Genomic DNA, 21,568 nt, shown 5'->3' with positions numbered 1-21,568 from the left:
ATTCCTGATAATGTGAGCTCCTTCCTAACACTGATTTCTTTTCGGGTAGCTATAAATGCAAAATTATATGCTAAACAACTTCCAATACACAATTTTTATTCCTGTTAACTGCATTTTCAGTAGCAGCTGAAAAGTCTGCGGTGGCAGTCTCATTTCACTGCCGGACAGTGTCTGCCAGCTCAGCCCCTTTAGCAGCCCTAGCCACAATCCAGAATGAGCTGGTATTCATAATTTTTTAGTAAATGCTGCCAGTTGGTTTATGACTCAATTTTTTTAGTGCAATGGCTTCATGAGACTGACTCAGGGACTTCCGCTGCAGCCATATGCTGTATATCAAAAAAGGACGGAGACAGTGGAGCTGAAGAGTGAGGCCAATGTGAACATGTCGTAACCCAAATCCTAACCCTAACCCTGACCATTAGGGGTCAACTCCTGGCTGCAAAAATGAAATTAAACTGGCCCTACTTCTCACTTTTTAACATCATTTTATTATTATTAATGTAATAACTATTGCATTAACTGTGGGCTGTCTTGTGTCAAAATAAATGGAATAAATATTGAAAATATTTTCTGTCATGGAGTTTAACTGCTGAAAACAAAGAGACTGACTGCCAGTTACGCACCATACAGTACCATAAACAGAGTTATATTTTTTGTCTGTACTGTACTTGTACTTAAAGGAAAATAAAACACCCAATATAAAAAGAATCAAAGAAATTAAATATAAATGTTAGTGCTTTAACAGAAAACCTCTACTTTCCAAATGAACTTGTATTTGTTTTAAGGACAGACTAACTTCCTTCTTCCTTCTTTGTCAATTAGCTGACAAAAAAGGGGGGGGGGTGCAATTATGTGGCTTTGGGTACTTTTACTATGATACGATACCACCACCTGTACCAACAGGCATCATCTGTGGCAATTCAAAATTAGGGCTGAACTTTTGTGTGTTAAAATGACTAAAAATGAAAAATGAAAAACTAAAAACCCAGGGATCGCAAGAGCTCAGGCTACACAGATTCTCTAAAATCTGTCAGGGATTGAGTTTTCAGTTTGTGCTGGTCACATCCTGTTTTATTTTGAAAGTCTTGTCTCCCCTTTGTGTTTCCCTGTTGTTGATTACCTTCCCTGCCCTAATGTGGTTCACTTGTGTCTTGTTATGTTCAGGTTGTATTTAAGTTTTGTTTTCAGTATAGTCTTTGTTGAATTCTTGTCATCTACGCCTTGTTGCATGTCCACAGTGATGTGTTTTGTTTATTTTATTTTATTTTATTTTTTATTAAAAAAACACCTGCATTTAAGACCTCAGCCTCCGTGCTCCTGCATCTGGGTCCTTATTCTTGCACCCCAACCTGACAAAATCAGGGTGAGTAGAGTTGAAACCAGCAAAGGGACTCAAAACAGAATGCATTACAGGAAAAACAAACAATTAAAAAAAAAAAAAAGAAATTGGCCACTGCTTAATTGCTGCAACGATAGAAATATTCATTTGACCCTGTCACACCATCTCCACAACATTCAGTGTGCAGACATGGCACACACACCGGACCACAATACAGACATGGGTATGAAGAAGGATGTACAAAAATCAGGCAAGGATCAAAAAACTTAACAGGACCTAAAAACCTAAAAAGGACATAACAAAACGCACAGGGGAAAAAGGCTTGAAAAGACAATCAAGACAAACTGGCAAGGACAAACACAAAGCACAAGGATACACAGGTGAGAACAAGAGTTTAAAACTAAAATGCTGCCGTGTGCAGTGGAGAAGCCTCAATCATAAGCTGCTAAACATTACACCATTAACCAGAAAGAATAAGGGAATAAAAAAAGATGTACAGTAATTCAATGAATTACAATAATGCAATGGATAATAAGATAACTGTAATTAAATCTTTTATATAATGATGTAGTTTTTATTATACATGTGCAAACTATGATACACAAATACAACTTAAAATGCATGCTGGGAGACATAGCTCAGTGGTGGAGCAGCCCTGGGTTCAAACCCCAGCCATTAGGAGAACCAGTGGAGGTGTTGTACTGGTCCCAAGCCTGGACAAATTGGGAGGGCTGTGGCAGGAGCGGCATCCAGCATAAAAAAATGAATCAATCATGCAAGTTACAGAGCTGACTTGCTGTGGCGACCCCAAACAAAACAGCCGAAAAAGAAAAAATGAAGGTCTCTTCTGTGACATAAGCCTTCTAATAAGGGCTTGTTACACTCTGCAGTTGGGTAAATAAAAGCCCCTGGCCACTGTTAGAGGAAATACCAGCTTCTGCGCTTGAATGCCTGACTTAGTCTTTATCGTTTGCACTTGTTTTTCTGCCAAAAAGTATAAAGGTAATATGATATCATTTTGATTTCCTTTTTGTTTCTTAGTGAGAAATGCTTTTTAACGGTCATTTATTTATACATCCTCTATGAACAGAATAACATGAAACTAACTTGAAGAATTATTGGCTGCTTGTCCAGGCTGAGGCACGCCCTGGACAGGTCGCTAGTCTGTCACAGGGCTGACATATAGAGATGGATAAAATTATATAAATCAGCTTTAATTTGAAATGCTTGCATGGTGTGAGTGCGCTGGATTGAAAAATAATCGCCCACCCCTGTGTTAGTGACAAAAAAAAAAAAACATTCACACTTGTTAGAGTTGCAAAAAATAACCTAGATATGCATGTCTTTGGCCTTTGGGAAGAAACCCACGCAGGCACGGGGACAACATGCAAACACCAAACAGAAAGGCTGCAAGCCTGGAAATCAAACCCATGACCCTCTTCCTGTGGGGCAACCATGCCAACATGCCAGCCCTCAAGAAATTCTTGACAGAAATGTTCGGCTCCTGTCATTTATGTTCACCATGTAGTCGCTAAGTGTGTCTGTCTCCTAACAGACACAGCAACATATAAGTGTGTGTATATAAATGTATCACTAAAGTACATTAGAGAGCTAATAACATGGAATGGTCAAAGGAGCCAATCCCAGCTCACACTGGGTGAGGGGCGGGGCACACCCTGGACAGGTCGCCAGTCCATCGCAGGGCCAAGTATAATAACTGATTCACAATAATAATTCAGATGTATCAGTAGTTGCTGGTAGAGTGTTGCAGCATATTCATGTTTCGTTTTTTTCTGCCAAGCTGTCTGTAACTAAGCAAAAAGTGAAGAGGCAGTGAATCTTTATATTTCTGATTCACTTTCTTTATTTGCGAATGATGCGGCTCAGTTCTCAGGTCTTAGTTTGGTCCAAGTTCTTTCAGTGCATATCTTAAACTGTCTAACCTTGTACTGATCTTCCAATTGGCTTTCACTGGAGCTCCATTACCATACCAGTGTGAGGGTGTGTATGTGTGCTGGAAGCACAGCATGAATAGCAGAAAGGGTTCAACGTCTGAATGTGCATGAGAATGGCTGAATCTCGCTTGTAGTGCACAAAGCACATTGAGAGGTTGATATACTGTTTGCTGCATTAAAGATGAAAAAAATGAAAACTATTACATACAGAAACTAAAAAATTTAGTCAGTTGATTAGCTCATCAATTATCTGTTATCAGAATTAACATAGCTGAACATGAGAACTTCACTGGCTGTTTCTCATACACCTTCTTTCAGCAGACGTTACAGACGTGCATTCCTGATTAGAATTCATAGACTCTTATATTCATGCTCCAAAGCTCGGCTATGACTCAGAGATGCTGCTTCATTTCACTTCAGAATAGCTGCTGGGAAAGCAAGAAAAGAAATTAAAATTTAATCTCATGTGTTTTATACCTGTCCCAAAGGATCCTGCTTCAATATGACAAGATTCTAATACCAATGGAATATCTTTCTCTGCTTTATTTTTAAATTAAGCGGTAGGATCAATTTTCCTGATTCATTTTTTTGTGTGCAGCTTCTCCCATCTGTAACATCATTACTTTCATCTAAATCCTCAACTCTGAACCAAAACCAAACATCTGATAAAATTTTGTGAGATAATTTTTGAAGCGCATCACTACAGTTAAAGATTGGAGCGTTTCGTCTTGTTTGTGTTTCAAATTCTTGCATAAGGTTTCTCATGCGTATCATCCAGGATGCATCATCTGGAGGAACACAATGTCTCCTTTCATTGCAATACTCGCATTGTGAGTATTTAAATGCTGGATGGATGCACATTTTTCTGACATTCAGGATGCAACTGTGGTTGCTTAAGTCTATACCAGGCAAACCCTGGATTGAAATGGTCTAACTGAACAACATGCAAATATTGCAACATCAATTTCTAAATTCTGTCCTACAATTTGATATCCGTGGCTAGAGGGGCTGTGCCAGAGAGGAGAGCGTAAATGTTCCCTTATCCTTGGCACACCTGGAGTTCATTTTCCACTAAATAAATTTTCAAGACAACTATGCTGTACTGTTGCTGCAGTCACAACTTTGAAGCTACAGACTTCAAATCTGTCACATTCTAAAAAAAAGTTGTATGCAATTTTGTGAATGTAGTTTGTAAAGTAAATTTCCAGCTTTTTTTAGTTATTGTTAATATCACAGTATTTGTTGGTATTAAAGTTAGACGTCATTTACACCGATGTGCTGCAGCACTTTTCGGTGGGCTGTGATGTCATGGTGAAAATTAAACCGGAAGTGGGCGTGGTTTATAGGAAAGTTGTATTTTTAAGCCTGAAATTGATATGGGCTGGTCAGAAGTTGCTAAATTTATTGTAAATCTGAATATATTTTTTATTTACAGCTTAATTTGTATTACACCAAAGTAAGAAGAGCGAGCCGACCGGAAAAAAACCTGACACGGTGAAGAAACAGCTCATCAAAATTGCTGTATCCGTACCGGATACTCGTTTCAGCCGAGTATCCGGCTGAACCCTGATGTTAGAGCAGTATTTTAAGATGTTAGCTGTACCGGAGAAAAAACGGTACAGTGAAAAACGTCAGCTTGCCTTCATGTTCAAGGAGAAATGATCCCACTAAATAGCCGGAGGTGACATACATCGATATTTATCTACCTGATGGAGTCTCCGGTAAGTTAATCATTTAACCTGATAGATAAAAAGTTAGGCTACATCCGCACTACTACACCATCCTTTTAAAACAGCTTTTTATAACCCTAACGTTTTAAATCTGCCCTCTTTATGGGGTGATGGGGTAAAAACCTGATTGGTAACAGAAGCTGTGTTTCTGTGACAGACAGCTTCATGCAGCCCGCATCGCGTTTCTTCACCGGGTCAGGTTTTTTTTTTTCGGTCGGCTCGCTCTTCTTACTTTGGTGTAACAAAAATGAAGCTGTAAATAAAATATATTGAGTGTTACAACAAATATAGTAACTTCTGAACAACCCAGATCAATTTCAGGTTTAAAAATATAACTTTCGTATAAACCACGCCCACTTCCGGTTTAAGTCCCGCCTCTTGTGAGTAGAAATACGGATACAGACATCTGACATGTTGAAATAATGTTTTAAGTTAACTTCTGGACTTTTTTTTCTTTTTTCTTTTTCAAAATATTTCCACCGATTGTTTTTCTTTCCGGTGGGCGTGGCTTTCGGAGTATGACGCATGGCGCTCTGCCCTATCACAGGACGCCCTGAGCAGGAGTTTCCTTCAGCACAGCAGGATATTGAGTCGTATTGACTCGTTTGGTACTTGTACTCATCAAAATTGCTATATCGTACTGGATACTCGTTTCGGCTGATTAGTGCATGCCAGGCTCACCCTATGCTGCCTGGGATTGGCTCCAGCCCCTTAGTGATGGGGTTAAATTGTGTAAAAAAAAAGTTGATTAGTTTGTTTGCTTTGCCTTTTGTGAATTGATGATTGGTTTCTATATAAGCACTGAACAAATCGATGTGTGACATTTTTGTCCTAAGCCTCGTTGGTAATCAATCGTTCATTCTTTCTCTCTTTCTCTGCTCTGGAATAGCAGAAAAACAACTCAAAGTGTGAGTGCGTGTTCCTATAACTTCAAATCTGGTACAGTATTGTGAGCTCAGATGAATCATGTCACCATTCTTTCTTTTCACTTTTCCATCATCCTTTCAGGCTCGGAGTAAAACATGAGAAGTGTTTTTTTGTCTTGCCAGAGAGAGGCTGATGCTCAGGTGCTCAGGATGCTCTAAAGAGAGTACCTTCGATCTGATTATCTGCGTTACGGTCCCAACCGAGGAGAAGAGCAGATTAGCCCTGGGAAATATCTTTGATGGCTTCTCCTGTGTCTAATTAAAGGGTTATCATTTTAGTGGCTGCACAGAAAACAGTGATTGAGGTCATTTTCATTCTGAGATGTGCCAGCTCTATGGTACAATCACAACACTTTCAAGAATTTTCCTTTGATCTCATTTCAGTTCAACTCAGCTCCTCAAGGATGTTAGCACAGCATAAAAACCTAGAGAGAGAAGACTAGCGCAGGCTGTAAATGTGATAAATGAGATGAAAGATAAATTGAGGGCCACATAAAAGGATTAAAGAAAGCTCTGGTAATCTATCTCATTGTCTGAAAGTATCCTCTTACCACCTTTCCTTTCGTGACATGAGCCAGTGGGTGTCAAGAGGGTTGTGGTGCTGATTCGCAGAGGCCACAGTTTGGAGGCCACTAAATCAGCAGTACCGCTGATTGATGGCATCGAAAATCCATGTAAACGCGTCCACATACTTCCCAATGCAGCAGCTGCCCCATATTAATCTAATGTAATGAACAACAAACACCCCATCATGATCGGAATTGCAATTTAAAAGCCTCTGTGATCTGTTCTGGGAGGAATTACAACCACATGTATCAGTGTTCGCAAGAGGAGGGAGGGCTGCAGGAAACACTGAGTTTCTCCATTAAAACTTTTTTGCTTTTTTGGACATGTGTTTTTGTCACAGTGCGGTTTTAGAGATGACAGTGGTAGTTGGGTTATGGTTTTTTGGTCAAATGTTGGGAGTAGGATTAGCGATGTTTCTGTCAGTCTTATGTCTGAGCAAAAGATATTTAGCACCAACTATCAACTATTGAAAGGTCCCATGTGGCATAAATTGAGATTACCCATGTTTTACTTTTTTCTTTACAAAGAAATGTACACAGCTTCTACTGTATTTTTAAACTACGCCTTAAAAAAATCCCTACACAACTCACATCAGGACTGGTAAGAATTATTTGTGATGTCACAACAAAGCAGTCACTGCTTTGAGTTGATAACCTAAAAATTCAATATTGACTTAAACCATGATATAGTTTGAAAAAAAAAAAAATCTATGTTCTTAAGAAAATCAACACTTCAAATATAGTGCTGTAATTGTGTAAAATATGGGCCCTTTATGTTTAATGCAAAACATAAAGGTCTGACTCTGTCAGTCAGACAAGGCAGTGCAGCGGGAGTGGATAATGTTTCAGAAAAATATGTCGAATAATGCATTTCCATTGCAACTGTTGATATCAGTTGGCAGATATATATTGCGACTACAGCACCCTGGAGCCTGTTGGGCACTGTTGCAGTGGATAGGAAGCTATTCAGTGGCACTAAGCACAACAGTGCAGCACAGGAAACTGAAAGTGCTTTGTCATTTCAGTTGGAAAGAAAACTGTTTCCCTTACTTGCTGAACTGTACAAAATCTATTTTTGAATTTTGAAATTAACTTCCCTGCAGATTCTGAGTACGATGTTGTCAAACAAAACAAAACAAAACAAAAAAAAAAACTGGCATCATGGAAGTTTCCACCTCATTTCACAGTCTGCATGTATTCAGCATTCAGCAAATGTAAAAAAAAAGTACAAATACATTTTTTAATTAGGACGTGCTGTGTCTTCTGTTTTTTTTTAATGCTGCCTGTCTTCCCTGTTTGGAAAGTATTTCCCCCTGCATGTTGTTGCACTCTGGCCTCACAGTTTCAGCTATATCCTTCCTAATTTCTGAAGCTTTAAGATTTTTCCTATGAAATGGCAGTATACAAATCAAATGAAGAGGAAATCATTTTTCTTTTTTCAAATGAACTCTGTTGTAAACTTATTAGCTGGGAATAACCAATGACAAAGATGAATCCTGCATTTTCCTGCCTCACTCTGGTTTACCTGTCCAGACTCATCATCCAGACTGTAGTTGGTAAACAAAGACTAAACGCGGGAACTTGTTTTGTCAGATCAGTGCAAGAATTGCTCTAAATTCCGTTTTCTTCACGAATTGGACAAGTTCTTCCCTGAAGATAGGCTTTCAAAATAGCTAAATTACATATTTTAGCATTGCCACCCTGAAATAAAAACTCTACATGGTAAAAATACTTACTAAATATGAGCACTCTGACTCCTACAAGCACATTTTCATCGCGCTGTGGGTGTTAACATTTAAATCAAAGCTGACAACCTTACAGAGTTGGAAACGTGGCTGTAGATGTTTTGCCTTGTTTCACTGTTAATAAAGAGCAAAAATACAGTACTCTATATACCCTACATCGCATGTGCACTTTATATATTCTCTCAGGCCTCAGGTCCTTCCATTTCTCCAGTGATACACCCCTAAAAGCTATCACTCTACACCATTGCATATTGCTGCAGCATATCAGACTTGGAAATGTTATTTTCAGTTCTTGAGTAGCAGAGACAATAAGGTATTCTTTGCAACAATCCAGCCCAAGGGCCAAGCAGCTCTGAGATATTAAAGCAGAGTGACAGATCTAATTATCACCTTCCTACTTCTTCTACTTCAACTCCGATGAAAAGTAGTGCATTACACCAGACATCCTTTGCCCTCAAACTAACTTTCACCTTTGCTAATAACTAAGAGTGCGGTTATCTGGAATACCTGCTGAGGGCATGTCTCGGAATAGACAGAAAGGGCTTTGCAATAAGGTTGGATTTATGAAAGGAGACCATCATAAGTCCAGTGATTGCACGGTAACAGTGCAAATGCCTCTGCCTGCTATCTTTCACACCTCCCCTTCTTTTTTTCCCCCCCATTTTTCAAAATTTCTCTCCTAGACTAACTAGCACCTTTTTCCAAAAAATTGACAGTGCCACAGTTTCAAGAGTTTGCCTGACTCCACTTCCCTCTCTGTCTATCCTGGATATGTCTGAGGTGCCGCTTTTACTCATATTGCAAATGGCCTTCTAATGGGACTCCTGAGGCCTTGCTGAATGTGAGGTTTTGTTTGCACACACACGCCAAGCAGCACTCCAGACAAAACTAGCTCTAGGAGACCCATTCAGCTAACCGCCTCACCACTCAGCATCTGCTGCCAGATTCTCTTTCACTTCTATACAAATCACTTTGAAAGAGATGGCAAGCCCCATTCTGCTGGCAGGATGTTTTGTCACATCAGAAGACTGTACACCCTGCACACTGGTGCACTTGTGCACAGTTCACTCCTTGCTGCTTTATTGTTACATTTCTTCTGATTTTATTGCTTGTATTCATGGACACTGCTTTGCTGGACTAATGGATTTTTTTTGTTGATCTGTAATGATTATGCATCATTGTTAGATGTACATGATTCTTTTCAAGCTGTGGTTGTTGTGGTAACTTTGGTCAGGTCTGGTCTTCAGCTGCTGTAAAAAAAAAAAATCCAAACTGCAGCACACTGGGACCTGTGGCTGTTAGGGTTGATTAATCATCAACCACCATGTGAGTTCTGCAGCCACTCGCTGGTTATTGAGTGAAATCTGTAGATTTTATAACAGAATCTGTCAGAAAAATAAATAAATAAATAAAATTGACGCTAAAATTGTGACAACCTAATGGTCATGTGAAATATATATATATATGGAAATTTGTTTGATTATTGAAACACAGCAATTTTTAAATGTTTCTGCTGGACAATGAAACTAGAGCAGAGCCAGAGCTCAGCCACAACCGGACAGCCAAATGTTTTTAGAACGTGCCATTACGAAGACTTTCAATCCAAACAACAAAATAAACACTGACTCTCTAACAGATGAATGATATATTTTCTGATATGGCTTAGAATAACATAACAGCACCTTTCAGCTGTACCTTCCAAAACCACAATCACCTGGTCAAATAGCACATAATATTGATCAAATTGGCCACCTCTGTAGTGTAGGGTTGGATATGTTTTGGTTTCTGTCTGGTATTGGAATAGCTTGTCATGTTTTAGGAGCAGCAGGGGTCAAGTCAATGCTGACAGTTGCTATGAAACAGAATATGAACAATGGTATCTGTTTAAGTTACTCGACACTTTATACCCCCAACCATTCATTGCACACGCTGCAGGTTTTCTAGTGTTGTATACAAGAGAGGTCGGCCAATAGCTTCAGCTGGGGGTCAGTGTTTTCAAAATAGCTCAAAACTTTAGTCAACAGAGAAGACAATACATGCATCTTACTTGATGATTTAACCCCCCCCCCCAAAAAAAAAAAAAAACAAACTCACATTTAAGAGCTGCTTGTTTCATTTAGGAATTAATGTTAAATATTGCTGTTTTTAAATACTCTATCTGGACACCTATTACTGTTTGTGACACAAACTACATTTGTCGTTTCAGTGTCAATCTGCGCTTATGAATGGTGGATACATTTTGAAAAATCTGACCGGTCTATGATTCACCAATGCTAAATAGGCCAAAACAGAATAAACCGCTGTTGATGCTCGAGGCCTTAGCCAGGGTTTGTGCTCTTCCTTTAAGTAAAGACAATATGGATGGAATTCATATGAAAACTGCAACCTGTCAGCGAGGCAGTATATCAACTGAATTTGTATGCATTATATCTTCTGACATCAGCTGAATTACGGCAAACCATGAGTCGCATCATATTATCAGAGCACGTTATGTAATGCAATTTCATGTACAGACTGAGAAATTGACCTCAAGAAAGGCTATGTGTCAAAAAAGGGTTTCTTGTTTAAAGGTTAAGGCCAACTGAGTGATGGCTGCATTATTATAACAGGAAGTAAGAGGTACTGTGCAAAGGAAGGATGTTCTAGCATTGCATTCATATGCAACCTAACATCAAGCCAGGCGAGGAAGTGCACTTAACTTCAGGCCTTTCCTGTAGTTTTGACATCCAAGGTTATGTGACATGACTATGTTAATACACAGCCTGATGATTCTTCCTGAAATCTGTCTGGCCAGGGTCCCTTTTACAGATTTTTTTTATTGATTTATTTTTTCATCCATTGCATGACAAGATGCGATGATGTCCTCCCTAAGAGGAGCAACTAACGTGGCTAGCTGGTTTGTGAATTGTGAAAAAATTGTGAATAGAAGAGTTGGAAAAATGGTTAGGACTTTATGGATTGCTTGACTTGAGGTCACTCTGCCTTGTTACTAATCATGCTCAGTCTAATTTATCAAAATGACAGTGAGTCCTTTTCTTTGTGCGAGAATAATTATGTATTAAACTGAACTGATGAATGCAATAGGGAAGGCAATTTCAGTTTCAGTCTTCAAAGCAGAACTTCAGTGCCTTAAATCAGCTGAAGTTCTTTAAAATCTTGAATCCAGATTTTTACAATTGTCTGCTAAGCTGATACATGAAACCAAATGTGGTTAGCCTCTCATTGTGCAATGAGTATTTGCCATCATCTATCTTCACCAATGTGCACACCATGTGTGTGTCTAACGTGTCTCTTGTAGCAAAGTAAACCTTGAGGTCGTGTTCCTGATTTCATTTTGATCAACAACAGTAAGTATTTGTTATGGTTACATGGTCTGTATCATTAAAAGTGATGTGGGAAAGTGTAAATATTATTACCTGCAGGGCTTAGTGGGTTGTGCGTTAAACACGAACAAAAGATTTACATTATTATTTATCCAGTTGTTTTATAATCATTCAACTAGTTCGCCCTGTGCACAAATGGCATGGTATCTGTCTGTGTAATACCTCTATTGCTAAATGTTTTTATAGCAGCATTTTAAAAACTGGAGTTGCCTGGTTCTGATGTGCAATATTTAAATTATCTGAGCATTTTACGTAACTCCTACACAATATGGAGCTGTTAGATTTGTGTCATTTACATTTTAAAGGTAATTATTACTCTTTTGTATGAGTTTTGAAATTAACTTACAATATAAGGAATCACAGATTAAACAACAAAAAGGTGGTAAAGTAGCTTCAAATGAAATCAAATTCCAGCTCCAGCAGCTACAAAATATATATATAAAAAAAAAAGACAGATGTCCTCACTGCAGACTCTTCTTCTCCAGCCAACTCTGACAGAACGTTCTTCATCATTGAAAAGACTCAGTTATTCAGAAAAAAAAAAAAAAAAAATCATCACTCTTCAGTGGCTGCTTGATCCTTTCACCTTCTGACCAGTATGAATCTGGGATAACAGAAAATCAGTTACTTCCAAAACCCAGCTGACAGCTTTTAGGTGAGATTTGACATGGAGTTATATAAAGTACAGTCTTTTAAAATCCCTGCCCAGGATCCCCATGGCTCATCTGGTAGAGCGAACTACAAATACATACTACGCATACGCCTGTCTCTCTCTCACAGTGGCTGTCCACATACAAAAGCTGGAAAAAAAAAAAAACAAACAGTTGAAATATACATATTATTTAAAACGGTTTATTTTCTTTATCACTTTCACTTTGTAGACTTGTGTTCGTTCAGTCATATGACTAGTTTACCTCATTCTGTTCTTCGGTGTGCCTTTATCTAAGAGCCTAAAGCTTCAGGCCCAGAGTTAACACTGGTGTCTGAGACTGAGGGCCATTAGCTCACCAGAGATACGTGATGACAACTCAAGTCAGAGGCCTTCCTCCTGAGGGGTCACCCAGTCTGTCTGCCAGCAGCCCGGGGCACATAAAGAAGTACACAAGGTGAAAGAGTGAGTGCTGAGAGTAAAGAATGTGAGCACTTGCTCCCTGACGCTCTGCATCCATACTTAGCTTCACATTGGACGGCCTATCTCTGTTTATTCTAAAAAAAAAAAAAAAAAAAAAAAACTAATGTGGAATTAATTTTCCTCCATTGGTTAAAAAAAAAGAAGATTACATGGAAGACAAATAAAGAGATCTTTGTCTGGGTCTACATAATGATAGGTTTTGTTTTTCCTTTCTCTGCTCACCCCCCCCACCCCCCCGGCAGTGACAGCGTTAAAAGCGCTTAGCCGGAGTCTCCACCTTTTATGTAAATAACAGTGTGTGAGTAGGAGCAGGGCGGGGGGAGCGCTCGGTGAATGGGAGGGTTGCCTTCACGGACATGTCCTCCTAAGAGCGGGAGGTGTGAGTTCGTCTGTGCGGCGTTTGCATCCCAGTCGGAAGAGAGAAGTGATAGGCTGCCCGCGGCCGCGAACGTGCGAGCATGTCACGAGCGCCGGGCCGCGCGACGCGAGCGTCTCAATAATCCATTCAGGCGATAAGCGGACTCTAAAGGAATAAAGCAATGGGTGGCCAGATAACGCGAAATGCCTTTTACGGTAAGGCATCGTGTTTGTGGTTGTGTTGTCGGTTTGTATATTTATAATATAAGCCTAAATGTACGGCTTTGTTTTGTGATGTACGCTCGCTGTGATCTCAGGTACCATATTGCTACCACAGCCTGTCTTTGGTCACTGTTACGTCACTCCAGTCATTAGAATAGAGGTGTGGGGACGCGCAGCTGGTGTTGAACGGTGTGTTGATGGATTCTTTGGAGCGCTCAGGACCTCAATTGAGACCTCCGTCTCATATGAAACTGCTAGAAAACTGTTTACATTGTGTGAGCAAGAGCGTCGGTGAAGGACGTGGAGTGGCGGGGTTTCCCCTCGGCTCTGTGCTGTTGTGTGGTTCCCCCCCCCCTCATCAATAAAGAGGCACTGTGTGCAGCTGCGCTTCAACAAATCGATGCATTGATATCTGTTATTTTACCGAATGGATTATCCTGTTGTTGCCAACAGTAAGGTCCAAGCATCCGTCTCATGATCATGAGGAGGAAACAAAAAAACAGCTCACAGAGTATTTTGTTTTTATTCCAAAGTGAGGGAGTGTTGACGTCTTACCAATTTATTCTTGGCAGTTTGTATTTTAGCAGGAACATTTCAGTAGATCTGTTGAAAAGCTCTGAAGGTTTGTTGTTTTGTTTTTTTTTTTTTTTTTTTTTTGCCATTTGTGCTTTTCACTTTCAGCTTTAAAAAAAAAAGTGAAAGTCAACAGTGTAGCTGTTGGTTAGTTTTTTTGTGAATGTAGGTGAACTTCACGGCAGGTTTCAAGCATGATAAAGAGTGAGTGGCCCTGTCTGCTCATTTTCGCCTCTCCACTGCAACATATGGTTAACAGCAACACAGGACAGGACAGGATGGGCTATTTTTCTCTGGATAGCTACAGAATTATAATAAGTGTGTTATAATGGCTTCCCCAATCTGACAGCCTTGCTTGGTTTGAACCACCTGATCGTTCTAATTAAAGCCCCAAGATTAATCCAATTAGTCAAAGAGGGACACACTAAGACGGCAGGAAAAGAAAGCTGCAGCACCTTCTGTCTGGGATCAAGGTCAAACACCTCATTAAATGACATTTTGAAATGTTGCGTGATTCATTTCATGATGGATTGTCACATAATTCAAACTAAACCAGTGAGGCATTAACAGTTGTCTGAACTTCTCTCTGTAGAGTGATGAATGGACACGAAGCGTGCATAGAAGCTGGTGGACATCTCCAACCAGTAAAAGATGAATATTCTGCTGACAATCCTTGCTAACTGATTGAAAAAGAGACTTAATCCCACTGGGAAGATAAGAGGGTTAAAATGAAAGTAATCATATCGAACAGTTGTTGCTATGTTGATGCAGAGCCACTGATAAACAGCATTTAATTTGATTAACTTGCTGCTTCCTTTGTTCTTTCATCTAAATTTTAAGATGTCATAGGAAAAACATTTGAATCATGCTGCCAATGTATTGCTGCATACACGCTCGGAGGGAGATGCAGCTTTCAAAAAAATAACCGTTCCTAATTTGAAATGTATAACCCAGAAAATTGCCAGCATTACATAGTCACAGTTTACCTTTACACAACATTTATAAGCAAGGTGTTAGTGAGTTAGAGAGCATCCTTTCTAAAGTTGCACCTCTGCAGGCTGTTCTCAGGTGGGAAGCACCAGAGCACATCCAAAACAGTGTTTGCTGAGTCGGTTGCATAATTGAGTCTGTGGAGTGTGTGGGAGCTCCACTTCTGTGCTCCCAATTGACTGAAAGTGGGCCAGTGTCTAAGGCTCCACAGGCTGATTCAATGGAGTGTCTGGATCCATTTGAAGTGAACTTGATTCAGTATCCAAATGCAAAGTTGTACTGAGCTGAGGAGATTCTAAACTTCGTAGGACAGATCAGATCAGAAAAGCAATCTCATGTGAGCGTCCTCCATCATTGAAAATATATCCTATTATTTGTCTATCATTTTTCTATCTTACTGTTTGTGTATCAGAGGAAGAGTCTGAGACATAGAACTTTGATCAGGCTTTGACTGCAGTCATGGAGGGACAGAGACAAATGTGCCAGAGTCAGGTGGCATTGTTAAGAGCGTGTGTCAGTGTCATCCATGTAAGTCGTACCTCTTCTTACTTAAGGCAGCATGTTGTCATCTTCATTAGCATGTGAAACCCTAACCATGATGTTTGTCCAGAAAGCACGCACAATGTGTTTGTGTTAGTGTAGTGATCCTTTCAACATGAAAGGTTCAAGGAAGCACCCACATAATGACTTCCAGCCCTTATTGAATAGCATCTTACCCGCTGTCAGTCAATGTACACCGCATACCATTAAGTTTGTCCTTCAGCCTGCTCTCTTCCACTGACAAAGAAGCATCATGGGATTACGTTGTGCATCACCGCATGTGGCCTTGTGATATTATTACTTATTGATTGCTATTGTGTAATCCTGCTCGTAAAGAAAATTTGGTAACCTCAGGAAGATTTAGTGGGCTGTTCGAGGCGATGTCATCGTTGGCGTCTCATCTTTCACTGCTTGGTCATCAGGGTGTGAATTATTGATTGCAGAGTGTCTCTGCAATAGCTTAATCCCAGGATAGGAAACTAGAGTTTATTGGTTTTGGTAGTATAGACAAGTTAATTTGTAATACAAACATGAGTTTATATGCTGTAGAGGCCAGTTAAAAAGTATATATACTGTATATTTCTCTTCACATACATTCAATGATGAAATCCAATTATTCTATCTTGCTGAACATGACTCAACAGTTCCTGCACATTTTTCACGTCAGAAGTCTTCTATGAGTAGTTATAAATCATACACAAGGCAAGTATGAGTATAGTATCCACAAAGTGTATATTTGAGCTAATCAAGAAGAAAAAGGTCATTTATCAGTGCATCAACACAGAACCAACAGATTTTGGTTGTCTGTTGCCAGGGATATCAGCCCGTCTCATTAGCACCAATCTAATGAGTGATGAGCCTGTAATGGGTCCCTGCTACCTGTCCCCAGGAAAAATAGGATCCACAGCTACTGTTACTATCACTGCTCCAGCAGTATTCACCTCCCCGTCAATGAACCATACACAGACTATTGGATTTCACAGGATCTGCCTATATCTATGTAGCAGCTGTCACACATGTATATATGCAAATGCCCAGGAACTTTGAAAATCACTAAAAAGATGAAACTATTGTAAAATGAGACATGACACAAGCCATTTTTTGCTGTCCTGCTTTTTTTTTTTTTTTTTTACATCTAAGCCTTAAAAGTAATGTGGGTTATCAATCAATGCTATTATTGTTTGATTCATTTTGCAGTTTGTGTTACATCAAACCGAAATGCTTTTTTGTCACGAGTCAGTTAGGTTGAATATATCATTCAGACACTGCTATGTAAACATCATTAAGACATTGTTTGTCACTGCCCTCCAGGCTTGTTGGTGGGATCATAAATGACATTGTCAACAGAGAGCAAAATAAAATGAAGAAAATAAAATTCAAGCAGGAACAAACATTTTATAGTAGTACTCTCTACAGAAAAAAAATCCCCTGCATGGTTTTATGCTTCTAGAGTTTAAAATTATTGCACTTTTTTCCTGGAGAAGACATTTTTATGCACAACAGTCCACTCTACCTGACATGAAAACAATGCAGAACATATTTTTGACCATTTTGCTGATGGAACTGCAGGACTTTTACTTCAATCTCCAGACAGTAGTTACTCCGAACACAAGCTGCATGTTTGCATGAAGATGTGACGTGGCTAAAGAACAAGTGTTAAAGGGTGTGTGGGCTATCAGCAATTTAGGAGCACTGATAGTAGATGTGTTGTGACTGGTTGCTACAGTCTCATCCATGTTTCTGTCGTACTAAAAGTCAACAGTAGCTGCAGTAAATTACACTTCGGTGTCACAGGCAATATTCTCTGTACCGGGCAACAGATGACAGTTTTCTGTTTATTGATAGCTGTTTCACAGGACCAGGACATAACTTGCTAACCTAATACTGAACTAATATTTGAATGTTAAAAAAAAAAAAAAAAAAAAAAAGATCTTGTTTGCACAGTAAACCACTAAAATGAGAGTTGAGAACATAACAAAAGTCTACGGATAATACCCCCGTGCATGGAAACACGTGCACATACAAGAACATGTTGCTCACCTCTCGCTCACCGTTGTCAGCCAAATGAAATGGCAAGAGATCAGCGTAATGCTCCACAGAGGTGTTCATTGAGGTATGACAGGTATTAGCCACAGACAGGCCTGTGTGCTATTATGGCGTATCGGAGCTGTTTTGTAAGTGTGTTTTGTTATTAGCGGGATAAAAACGTCCACTCTCCGGGGGAACGCGAGTACAAGTTTTTTACCATGTTTGTCCATAATAAGAAATCCTTGACCTTTGGCAAAATCGTTCCTGAGAGGCAGTTTAAAACAGCTTTTGCACAGATAACTCAAGCATAAAGCTGTGTACACAAACAGGGGTTTAGAAGAGGCAGTTGCCAGATTGACGTTAAAATGAGCCAGTTTCAAACCATCTACATGAAGGTGTCACTTCTCAGGCTCAGAGGACATGAGCCTACTCCAGGATTTGTATTGCTGAGGTAATTGGAGGAAAGAACTCAGCTGTCAGGCTCATCTCTGTCTAATACACACAGAATTGTAACCAGTAGAACGGCCTACAGGAAAAATGTTTATATACCAGCTCTTTTTGAAGAAGCTCTCACACAGCAACTATCTCACTGTCACATATCCTGAGACAGCTTGATGTGCTCAAGCACACGAAGGCCTCAGGCAAACCACAATGTGGGACGGTGTTGGCGGGTTGCTACATGGTACTCTGGAGTTAAAATATGACCCAGGAAGTATTGAAAGTAATCAAACAAAACACACAATACTGTTAAAATGTTGTTTAACATTTTAGTGAAGAAACTGTAGACATTATCAATGATTATTTAAATCTGGCTCGAGTCTACAGTAGAGTGCATTTTCTGTGTGTGTGACTTCCACCAGCATGTTTTCGCTGCTTAAGTTTAAAAAGAGAATATCAATAAACCAAAGTAGATGCTTAAAATTGTTTGATTTAAGATCTATGCAAGTTAGTTTGGCTATGTCAGCTCCGCCTGTGCTTGGATGGACTGATAAAGTACACATATGAGGAGCTGGAAGAAGCAAGAATCTGACACTATTTATATATTTGTTGTGTCTGAGTAAACAAAAGGCATCTGTCGTATCCTTGCTGATAGCCACGTAGTGAAAGAGTACGGTGAACAAGACCTTTAGATACAAGGGGTTGCTAAGGAACATGAATTCACACATTGCCTCCTTCCCTCCACAGCAGCTGCGCCTCTTTGGAGCCCTGGTAATGCATTCAGCTCAATCTGGGACCATGTGTGCCACATTCAACAACTGCTCTCCTGTGGCTCTGCCTAAGACAAAAGGCCTCAACGATGCTCTTAAGTTGTGGCCAGATTGAACAGTAGACACGTGTACTGGATGGAAAAAACTGGAATGGCTATTACCAGATAAACAGGGACAAGAGGGAAAAGAGAGACACAAAGAAAAAGGGTGAGGACAAAGGATGCTGTTTCCGAGGACTAGCTGAACGGTCTTATCAGGACTCCACAGGACATCTGCTGCTACTGCGGTTTTAGCTTTCATCTATGTGTTACATGGATCAGGAGGCTTTGTTAAAGTCAGACACTTCTTGGTGGCTTTAACATCTGCTATAAAGTCCAAATCACCTTAAACTGAATATTAACCATACTTTCTTTTTTTTTTTTTTGACATTTCAACTATAGCCTTTCATTTTTGCAAGCGAGGGCTGGAATGAAACTCTAGAGTCTCATATACAGTTAGAGTATCTCACATTTCACCTCTTTGATCGATGGCCTGTGTTTTCATATTCCCACAGATAGGTCACCAAACATTTGGTGTTGGAATGGTTATACTTTCCAGCTAAATTGGCCAGAGTTGGATTAGAATACAATAAATAAATAAATAAAGTAACTGATACATCCAGCATGTTTTGCTGATGTTTGTGCTCATGTATCAGATTTGAGGAGATTGGACTTCTTCCTAGCCAGAAAAGAATACAGGGGAAAATCAATCAAAGAAGAAACAGACACCCAAATTCTCCAATGACAGTAGCCTGAATAGTCCCTAATGCATCACAGCTGTGGGATGTGTAGTACTTTACGTCCTGAATGAAACTCTCTTTCAACATGCACTGACTTTTGCTCCTCCTTGCGTTATTGCTAGAAAACACCCAGGTTAGAAATCTGAGAATTATTATGTCAAATTTTGGCCAGAGAAGTTGAGAGAAAGTGGGCACAGCAAAATGATGAATTAAACCACTTCACCACAAAATGCTAGAATGTGCAAATCTCTGAAATAACCTCTAAAAATAATTTACAATCCTGGAATGATAATATATAACACATTGGCAGAGTTTTTGTAAATCCCTGTCAAGCCAAAAGATTCCACACTGCTCATCTTCAGAATACTAATTTCCTCATTTCAATCTGGCAGTTAGCAGCACTGTGAAATTGCCCCAGCACATGCTGCCTGTAGTAGCTGCTCAAGTGCTCTGGTCGTACCCCTTCAGCCACTCTCAGCCAGACTCCTTTCAGACACTTTTACTGCCGATGCATGTGATTACCAAGTCAATCAGGTCCTCCTCTGCATGTCTTCCTAACTCTTGGAAAGCAGCCATGCAGAGGCTGGGTTTTGGGATTAACCACATGACAGAGAGTAATATTTGGTTGGCTGGTCTTCCCTTCAGTGTTCATTTTGACAGGCTATTTTCATTTATTTGTATTTTTAGTCTTTTGACGAAAATTCTATTAAGTTTAGTCATATCTTAGTTATCCTAAAAGCTTATATTTTAGATAGATCATAATGATTTTAGTCCAGCCAAATCTTCGCAAATTTAGTTGACTAAAAGCTAAAAAGTTTACTTTAAATTCTGTGCATTATTTAAAAAGTTTCTCTTGGATCTCCAATCATTGGGAACATCCATTAACCTGTTAAAATGGAATGGTAGAAGGTTGAAATGTGCGATACAGACACGTGGTTTTAAGTGTTATGACTCGAACAGGTCCTTTAATTAGGGATAGCTTAAAATCAACCACAAAAGTAAAACTTAAAACCAGTCCCTTCCCCCACCCTCTCAAAATGAGATTCGCTCCAATGGGCTGATAAAAATGAAGAAGAAAATAAATGAATAAATAAATAAAACGCTCTGGTTGGCTTTCTTCCCAACTTGTTGTTAATTTTTTTCCCTTTGTTGACAAAATTAGCTTTACTCTTCATCACTTCAATCATCCACTTCATCAACACTATTTTCCGGACTGCACAATATATTCAAATAAATAATAGGCTGCGCATGTATATATGTGTGTATTTAGTCTTTGTATAATTATCCGGTAGCTTTGGCTGGTAGTCAGATCAAGGGCGGCCATTAATTGAGAAGTTAGATTGTCCAGTTCTACGGATCTACCAGTTGGCATTCTGAACAGTAGGTAAATTGCCCCGGTTGAATCGGCGGTGTTTGCCTTATATGACTGTTGCTTTCGTTATGACATTTTTGGTCAATAAAGTTAGAAAAGGACTATGTAGTAAGTGCATTGGATATTGCCAGTCAGCACATGAATTCTGATTAGGGGTGACAGAGGTAGACATGGTTCTCAAACGGCCTGATTGTATGAGAGCATTACAGCTGGGTAGTAACTTAAGAGCATACCTCATGTCTTTGCAGGGTCCATTGTAATTATGACTGATGAGCTTATTACTCCGTTGCTCACAAATAAGCAACAAACACCCAAACCTCAGATTATGCAGTAAAATGTGATGTAATTTTCTGTGTTGCAAACCTTTTCATCACATTTAAAAGAAAGACACCAGGCACTTATTACAGGAACTAAAGCCAGCTGCCCACTCACAGTTTGGATGTTTTTGTTCTATGGGACTCATGTTTCTTTGTCCTTTTTTTCTTTTTTTTTTTTTCTCCCACTTTGCCCCAGATTCCCTCGGAGGCCCATTTCCATCCACGTCGCACAGATGCCACCATAAACCCAAGAGGTGCCTGCCTATCCAGTGTGGCAGTGTCAGTGGACCCCTTCCCATCAGCCCACTTCTCTTTCATCCAAATGCCAAGGGTTCCCAAATTGTCATGGACCTTGCTCAGAAGACAGTCAAGAGACAGGCCAGTTTCTGCAATGCTATCACCTTCAG

The 21,568-nt window shown here is 39.6% G+C and overlaps 1 protein-coding gene across 2 annotated transcripts in view; it reads left to right on the top strand.

The window, feature by feature from the left end:
* The window catches only part of neurl1aa (neuralized E3 ubiquitin protein ligase 1Aa), a 62,109-nt gene that overhangs the window by 10,906 nt on the left and 29,635 nt on the right, over positions 1 to 21,568 (top strand). Inside the window, exons 1-2 of one of the 2 annotated variants that reach the window (XM_029502992.1) lie at positions 13,204 to 13,349; positions 21,358 to 21,568. The exon at positions 21,358 to 21,568 is cut by the window's right edge and continues 40 nt beyond it. In XM_029502992.1, the coding sequence (XP_029358852.1) occupies positions 13,316 to 13,349; positions 21,358 to 21,568 (245 nt within the window). In that variant the 5' untranslated portion in view covers positions 13,204 to 13,315. Of the gene's footprint in view, positions 1 to 13,203; positions 13,350 to 21,357 lie in introns of those variants that run through there. The other variant, XM_029502984.1, reaches the window with a different exon arrangement.

This window comes from Echeneis naucrates, chromosome 1 (genome assembly GCF_900963305.1).
Source record: "Echeneis naucrates chromosome 1, fEcheNa1.1, whole genome shotgun sequence".
Taxonomy (NCBI): Eukaryota; Metazoa; Chordata; class Actinopteri; order Carangiformes; family Echeneidae; genus Echeneis; species Echeneis naucrates.
Note: the sequence above shows the minus strand (reverse complement) of the source record. Positions and strands in the feature narration are given on the sequence as shown.